Source organism: Trypanosoma grayi (assembly GCF_000691245.1).
Source record: "Trypanosoma grayi strain ANR4 Tgr_855_V1, whole genome shotgun sequence".
Lineage (NCBI taxonomy): Eukaryota > Euglenozoa > Kinetoplastea > Trypanosomatida > Trypanosomatidae > Trypanosoma > Trypanosoma grayi.
Window position 1 is genome coordinate 1 of NW_008826474.1, and position 7,275 is coordinate 7,275.

Below are 7,275 nucleotides of genomic sequence, written 5' to 3' on the forward strand. Positions count from 1 at the left end.
AGATCGGCTTCCACATGAACTTGACATCGATCGAATGGGCAGGAGGCTTCTCAAACACCTCCAGAGCAACCTTCACTTCGATCGGGTCGCTGAACGGCGCCGGGTTGCTGCCGACAACAGAGACACCGCGTAGCACGACTCTTGTCGTCATCCCTCACGGCTGCCAAGAAACACGCACAAGAAAGGCGCTTCACGTAAATACTAGCAACGGGAGGAAAAGGGCGATACAAGAAGAGAGAAGACAAAAAAAAAACAGCACACTATGAGTCAGGGGTGCTGCGGCGGGAGCACCAAAGCGGCGGAGCGCAGCAACGCAAAACCCAAAAAGAAAACACAAGAATTTCCACACCAGCTTGGTGAAGCGGCCGTTCGAATACGGCACCCAACCGCAGCACTACAGCGAAAAGGGGGCGCTGGGTGTGAGCGAGCAATATGAGACCCGACTTGGTAGTGCGCTGTATGTATCGCAAGCTGAATTTGTAGAGAGGTAAGAATACATCCCTCCGGTCCGACGGATTGCACGCCAATCGCGTCACCTATCTTCACATCAAAAGATGAAGGAAGGGTACTGCCGATTTGTTTTTTTTTTTGTAAAGAAGCGCAATAGAACGCCTAGAGGCCATCACTCCCGCCAAGGCAGTCACACACGCAGGCATCCAAGGTGTGGGCGGCGGTGCCTCTTTGTTGGCACCCCAAAAACGCATGCCTTACTGCTTTTGGAAGCGCAATGAGCCCACTGCGCAACCCCCGCACGTGCTGCCGAGAGGAAACGTGCTCAGAAGCTTCTGTAGACTTAGAGCAACTCTTAGAAGTCCGGAAACTATTCCAGACAACACCTCGTCACCGTATCGTTGCCGCATAAGCCTCTGCAGACCATTCAGAGCCTTTACCTTTGGTCAGCCTCATGGTGCTAATTTATGAAGTGTCACTACGCCCCCCTCATGCACGACCTGAAAGAATTCCCACAGATGTTTCCCGCATGAAGTCAGAATTCAATGCTTTGCCTCAGTCAGCGCACTTACACCATGACGGTTCTCTGCACTCGACCCGTACAATCTTCTAATAGGCACTGTGTTCTGAACACTTCTAATCACACATGCCTTCATTTCATGCATAGAAAGTTGAAAGAAGGCGGGAAATAAAAAGCAATAACGGTCCAGTGATCGAGACTCATTGAAGCACAGAAGGAAGAAAGGCCGCATTTCCCAGAATAGTATTTCGATACTCGATATATATGACACAGAAAGCAAGACAAGTGTCGGTACAAGGTGACATGGACGGAGAGAGGGGAACTTACACTGTGGAGAGAGGAGAATACAAAAAAGAAAACTACGGTTGCACATGCTCGAGACTTCGCCACTCATCTATTAGTGCTCTCATTTTTTCTTCAAATTCCCCGATAAGCCGCGATCCGTCATTGTCGACGGCGTTCCTAATGCTATCATCAAGTGGCGCTCTGGTATCATACAGCGACGGCGGTGGGACATCATCCACAGCACCGCTCGCATCGTACCTGTCCAATCCTGTTTCGGGTGAGGGTGGAATCTGGCTTATGGTGTGTGACCGCGCTCTCTCCTGCTGCGGGGAGAGGCTGCTGTGGCGCCACTGGGAGCCCTCGAAAATCTCCACACTTCTTCGGCTTATACGGGGGTTGAAGGTGCACTCCTTCATCTCCTTCTCAAGAAGCTCGCGCTCCACCTCCTCCAACCTTTTCTGCCGCCGCGATAATAGGGCATCTCCACGTGAGAGAAACCCGTCCAGGTTCATCTTTGATTTCTTTTTTTTCGGGGGAGTGGTGGGTTGGGGATGTACTTCTTGTGGCTGTTCTCTGCGCGCCTTCCGGCTTTCCGCCATTTTCCGCGATGCTTCACTGATCTCCGGCGCGAAGGCATTTTCCCCTTTCGTCTGTTCCAGCAACGCCTGGTAGCGTTTCTGCCGCTCCTGTGCCTCAATATAGAGCGTCTCTGTCACTTCGGCTGCACTGCGGCCACTTTGGTCACCGCTCTTCGCCACCTCCGTCTTCCACGGGGATTTCGGCTTGAAGAACGACTGGCCTGTACAGCTGTCGATGAGCTCATCTTGCCTGCACTTCTTCACCAACTCGCGCAGTCGCCTCTGCCTCTCCATATTGTTGGCATATAGACGTTCACTGACGTCTGTGTCAGAATTCCCATGGCGTTGGGCGTTCAGGTTGATGTTTGGTCGAAACGTATGTGCTGGGATGAATCGGTTGGCCGCTGACCGCAGCGCGTATCTTGCGAAATGTGCCTCCCATGCACGAATCGGCCCTTCGTGTCCCGCACGCATGGCCATCTTCTCTGAGGCTTCGTTAATTGCGGGCGGCTGCAACTTCCGCAGCTCAGCTAACTCCGCCGCCTCTCGTAGCTGACGGATACGCTCCTCCCTCTCCGCCAGCCACTCTTGCTGCCGCTCAACAAAGCCATTTGAACAGGTGCTACCGCAACCCATACCCGCAGCTAGTGGCTGCTGCTGCTGCAACTGCTGCTCTTCCAACATTTCGCGCGCCACGCGATCGGCAGTCGCCTTCTTGTTCATATTTAACTGTCTTGCCTTTCGACGCAGCCTTTCCTCGTACAGGCGATCCCATGGAGTCTGATGTTCGTGCTGCCCCTTCAGAACGTATTCTGCCTCTTCCTCTTCAATAAGGCCCTGTTGGTGCTCTTCTCCCTCCTCCTCCTCCTCTTGCGAGACCATTATTGTCACGAGATCCGCCCCCGTTGCCATTGAAGACGCGGCGTGGCGTTCACCGTCCGCCTCCATAACTCTGCCGCAGTGTACCGTTCCACACTCAAGCCTACACTGCGAGAACGAAAATAAAACAAGAAAAAAAAAATAGATGATCCGAGGAGCGGCTCTCCCAAAAAATCAGCCACGGGGAAAAATACATGACAAGAGTGGGGTTTGAACCCACGCCTCCGGAGAGATGACGACCTGAACGTCACGTCTTAGACCACTCGACCATCTTGCCGCTGACGGACGGCGGTCAGTTTCGTCCTGCGGCCCCAACCCCCACCACCGCCGCCGCCGCCGGCCGCCACCACCACAAGTCATGCAGCAGGGCGATCAAAAGGCACAGCGCCACCGCGACGACGACTCGGCCATGCTCGCCAAATAAATATCTCCATTCCATGGGTGGAGACGCCTAGTATGCAGGTTCAAAAGGCAGAAAAAAGAAAACAAGAGGTGGAAAGAAGCACACACCAGAAGCGAGAGGGCCGAGGGATACAAATATCAGTCACCGAGGGAGACTCCGTACGGGGTGCTGATCTAATTTGTTGTGTATTATAAAGATCTCATTATAGTAAGTCTCTCTTAGGCCTATATATATATATATATATATACGCAGAATGAGAGTCATTTATAACGCCGGGGGCAAGTTTTTTCTTTTTTTCTTCCAGCCTTTATTCAAGCACGCACGCATCCCTCCACATACCCCGCGCGCACCAAATGCAGACACCCACATACACGCATGTCTGCATGGCAACAGAGGACAGGACGACGTCCAAGACGGACACCTAAAATCCCTCTCTCTCTCTCTCCCTCCCATTTTCTCCCTATTTCCTCCCTTGTTGATCTATAGGTCGTCAAAGTTTGCCAGCGGGTCATCCAGAACTACCTTGTGGCGGTCAATGACATTCTCGTCCTTATCATCGGCCGCCTCATCATCATTCTCGGCAACGAATACGTAGTCAGTCTGCGCATTGTTGGCCTCACGCTCGTCGGTGGAACGGAAGTCACGCGGAATGATCTCATCCTTCACGAGAGCTCGCACCTCTGCAGGCGTGTAGCGGTGAAGAACATCCACGATGTCGTTGGTGTTGAATGAACGCTTCGAAATCAGCACAACATCTCCCTGAGCGATCCACACTTTCCGCACCATCGCCCCACGAATGGCGCCTATTGCCTTGCTACCGTCAGCCAGCTGAAGCTCAAGTCGAAGGTTCCCCAACGCCTTTTTAACCTGCGCGTACTCCTCGTCCTCTTGGGCATCTGCGTAGACAATATCACGCTTCTGGTTCTGCATTATTCCCTTGGCATTACCTGCCTTGAAGGACTTGCCTCCCTTTCCCATATTCTTGGGCATCTTGGCGGTGAATGTAGCTGGCGGGGTGGTTAAAACGAAATTAGACGAGCTTCTCTAGCAAGCTTGTGGAGTGAATTCTAAGACAAGAATAGGGGGCGGAGGTACAAAACAAACGAGGGGGCACCAACAACAGCCACAAGAAAACATCCCATCACAATGAAAAATTGACGTCTACCAGGAGAGAGCAGATTAGCAAGATTGCACACCCACTATGCGCGAGAGTTCCTCACGCTCCCGCGCTAGGGCCTCCCGCTGCACGTTGTCAATGGCGAGACCAGAGAGGTCCAACGACGATTCCTTCTGCTGCGCAATAAACGAGAAACATGTTGCCTTCTCCAAGGCAGCCCCCAGTCGCTCGGAGGCTGACGCCAGAGCATCCGTCATGGCGTCCAAGTCGCTCCTTTCGCTTTCTGTTGCTGTATGAAAGGCAGCCAACGTGTTACCATCACCCACTTCGTCGAGGAAAAATGATTGCGGGTGGTCTTTCAACTCAGTTCGCAGACGTTGCAACTCCAGCCCCTGTGCTTTGTGCGTGGTGAGAAGTACCTGCAGGCGCCGCTCCATATATTGATAAGGCCGCACCCATTCCTCCAATCTGACCGCCGTGTTCTGTATTTCCTGGCGGGCGTTCTGCATGACGTGATCCAGCCGGCCCGACTTCAGGCGCAGTGTGGTGCCGGCGAACAGCTCCTGCAGCGTTCGGCGCAATTGTTCCAGGTCCATTGCCGTCCACAGCACCGGCACACAAGAGGGAACTGTCGATGGCACAAGAAAAAAACAAAGACGAGAGAAAAGCAACAGAAGAGACAAGCACGCAAGTAATGTCAAGGAAGCGAACACACACACACACACACACAGAGAGAGAGGGAGAGAAAAACACCAGTACTCGCAAATACAAAAAGAGGCGAGAGGAAGTCAATATTGCACACCACTCCAAACTTGTACAAGAAAATGAAACAACCAAAATAAGCAACACACAGGAGCATACGACAGAGACCATCACCACCTATTCTGCAGTGATTTTCAGTTTACTGTCCATATATTTATATATACGCCGCTCCCGTGAGAACGCCCCAGTGTGGTACCAAAAGCCGCAGCACAATTCAACGGCAACTTCGGAGATGTGAATTTTGAGCCTCCATCTGATTGGCATAGACGAGCCGACGCAATTCGTCGTGGGACCATGGAATGACGTGAGCCTGTGGCGACGCTGCTACGAAGGGGAGCCCCACCGGTTGGGACGGTGCCGGTGATACAACGGTGAATCCTGTTGACCTAGGAGACGGTAATGGCAATGGCGGCAGTTGGTGTATCATCTCCCGGGGCGTTTGATTTGACGCGTCTGACAAAGCCTTTGAATATACCTGTTGTCTGCTCTTTGATCGTGGGGTCTTGTCCAAGTTGAAATGTGTATCCGGCAGATATTTCCAATTATACTCGCATGTTTGGAGGTTGTACTGTGTAGGTTTGCCACAGACCTCCTCTTTTTTTCGAAGCGGCATCGCCCTAATATCTCACATATGCCGATCTATTGGCTGTTTTGTTGCCAGCGCTAAGCCGCAGCAACTGTATGGATGTGTGACTACGCTGCAGAGGGACTTTCTCCTCACCCCCCTCTCTTCTTCTTCTTCTCCTCCTCCTCCAGCCGAGAGTCAAAGAAAAAAAGGCACTGTGAAGGCAGATGGAAGAATATTTATCTTATTTAAACACCAGGAACACATCTAAATGCAAAAAAAAAAATAGAGGATGAACTACTCCATTCACCAAAAAAACGCAGCTTGCTTCTCGCCGAGCTGCCGCCTCAAGCAGCAACTCGAGCCATCACGCCCTTCGAAGCGGCTCCGGCCCAGCCCCATCGGGTGCCGGCTCGCCGCCCTCTCCTGCTGCAGCAAACGTGTCGTCTTCGAGGTCCAAGTCCTCAAAGTCGCCGGTGTTGGCAAGCATTTCGTTGTGCCACTCCTCCTCTTCCTTCTCCGTCCAGAGCGGATCGACATCGCTAGGGTGCGGCACATTGCGCACTCCCCAGAAGCGCAGCTTCGCGTGACGCAAACGCCACCAGTGATGAAACTCTTCCGTTTTGAATTTACTCGCCCAACGGTCAAACGCCATCTGCATATGTGGCGGCCGTTGGATACCCTTCTCCGTCTCAACAATACGCGGCGGCAGAAAGAAGCGCTCGGGGCCAGCTGTATAGTCCTCACCCTTGTGATTGTCGCTAAGGTCACGGTTCTTGTACTCTACAAAGTACATGGCCACACCATCAGAGCGACGACGACTCTTAAGACGCGTCATCATGGCATACTTGCCGTGCATATCCTTAAAGCGGCGCGGGTACTCATCAAACGCCTTGTCAACCATCAGCGGATCGTGCAGGAAGTACGCAAGGTGCTGACGCGAGTCCGTATCGCCTGCCTTGGCGAGCTCCACCACGTGGTCAGCCAGGATGCGCAGTGCGGGAGCGCGAGCACCGCCAACAATACAGTAATCCTTCCGTATCATCTCCGTCACCATGCGGCGGGCGATCTGCTGCCGATGGAAAGGACTGCGCGCACGGAACTTCGGAAGCTGGCCTCTCTGCCAGCCATAGTCGGCCATAAGTGGTTCACTCGTGTCCCACGGCTTGTAGGTGATCGTCGGGTTGTCATCGATATTGGCGAAGCGTGCCTTCCGAGTTTGCCCAATCACCGGAGGCGCCCTGCCGGCAGTCAGGCGAGTGCGCCGCAGCATGGACTACTATTACTTTCGTGTGTTTCCTATAGCTTATCCTTCCAGTGAGAGTGGCAACAAAATTGCCGTTCCCTACAACAATAACAGGGGCAACAGGAAGCATTTGCGGCGGCGTGTGGCAACCAGGCGCCACAACAAGGGGAGGGAGCAAACGCTTATCACTTGCCGATGCAAAACCACCAACGCGGCAGAACGATCAAAACGCAATTACGAAACAAAGAGAAAAATATTCATGTAGCAATATAAAGAAAGAGAGTTTTTTTTTTTTTGTTCTTGTGGGGGGAAAATGGCAGCGGCTACGTATCATTGGCCCTTGTCACACGCTCACTTACCTTGTCCGCTAGGCGGCTCAGCAGCCTTTCCATTTTGTCACCCATCTGCACGTGGAGGATGTGCGGCAGCATCTTCTCAGATATCCCGAGCCAGTTGAGGATCACATCAAT

At 52.8% G+C, this 7,275-nt stretch overlaps 5 protein-coding genes and 1 non-coding gene across 6 annotated transcripts; all 6 read right to left on the reverse strand.

The window, feature by feature from the left end:
* Positions 1–1,329: 1,329 nt before the first annotated feature.
* On the reverse strand, positions 1,330–2,781 carry DQ04_08551000 (hypothetical protein; the record flags this gene model as incomplete). Its single annotated transcript, XM_009315603.1, has 1 exon — positions 1,330–2,781. The coding sequence occupies one exon, from the start codon at positions 2,779–2,781 to the stop codon at positions 1,330–1,332; it is 1,452 nt and encodes a 483-aa protein (XP_009313878.1).
* Positions 2,782–2,907: 126 nt separating this feature from the next.
* Positions 2,908–2,989, reverse strand: DQ04_tRNA093 (the record flags this gene model as incomplete). The annotated part of the gene is made up of 1 exon: positions 2,908–2,989. It is a non-coding gene; the product is annotated as a tRNA-Leu (tRNA).
* Positions 2,990–3,595: 606 nt separating this feature from the next.
* DQ04_08551010 (putative eukaryotic translation initiation factor 1A) lies at positions 3,596–4,105 on the reverse strand (the record flags this gene model as incomplete). The annotated part of the gene is made up of 1 exon (XM_009315604.1): positions 3,596–4,105. The coding sequence occupies one exon, from the start codon at positions 4,103–4,105 to the stop codon at positions 3,596–3,598; it is 510 nt and encodes a 169-aa protein (XP_009313879.1).
* Positions 4,106–4,294: 189 nt separating this feature from the next.
* Positions 4,295–4,828, reverse strand: DQ04_08551020 (hypothetical protein; the record flags this gene model as incomplete). The annotated part of the gene is made up of 1 exon (XM_009315605.1): positions 4,295–4,828. The coding sequence occupies one exon, from the start codon at positions 4,826–4,828 to the stop codon at positions 4,295–4,297; it is 534 nt and encodes a 177-aa protein (XP_009313880.1).
* Positions 4,829–5,208: 380 nt separating this feature from the next.
* On the reverse strand, positions 5,209–5,607 carry DQ04_08551030 (hypothetical protein; the record flags this gene model as incomplete). Its single annotated transcript, XM_009315606.1, has 1 exon — positions 5,209–5,607. One exon carries the CDS (start codon positions 5,605–5,607, stop codon positions 5,209–5,211), a length of 399 nt encoding a protein of 132 aa, XP_009313881.1.
* Positions 5,608–5,926: 319 nt separating this feature from the next.
* DQ04_08551040 (50S ribosomal protein L17) lies at positions 5,927–6,832 on the reverse strand (the record flags this gene model as incomplete). The annotated part of the gene is made up of 1 exon (XM_009315607.1): positions 5,927–6,832. The coding sequence occupies one exon, from the start codon at positions 6,830–6,832 to the stop codon at positions 5,927–5,929; it is 906 nt and encodes a 301-aa protein (XP_009313882.1).
* Between the last annotated feature and the right edge of the window lie 443 nt (positions 6,833–7,275).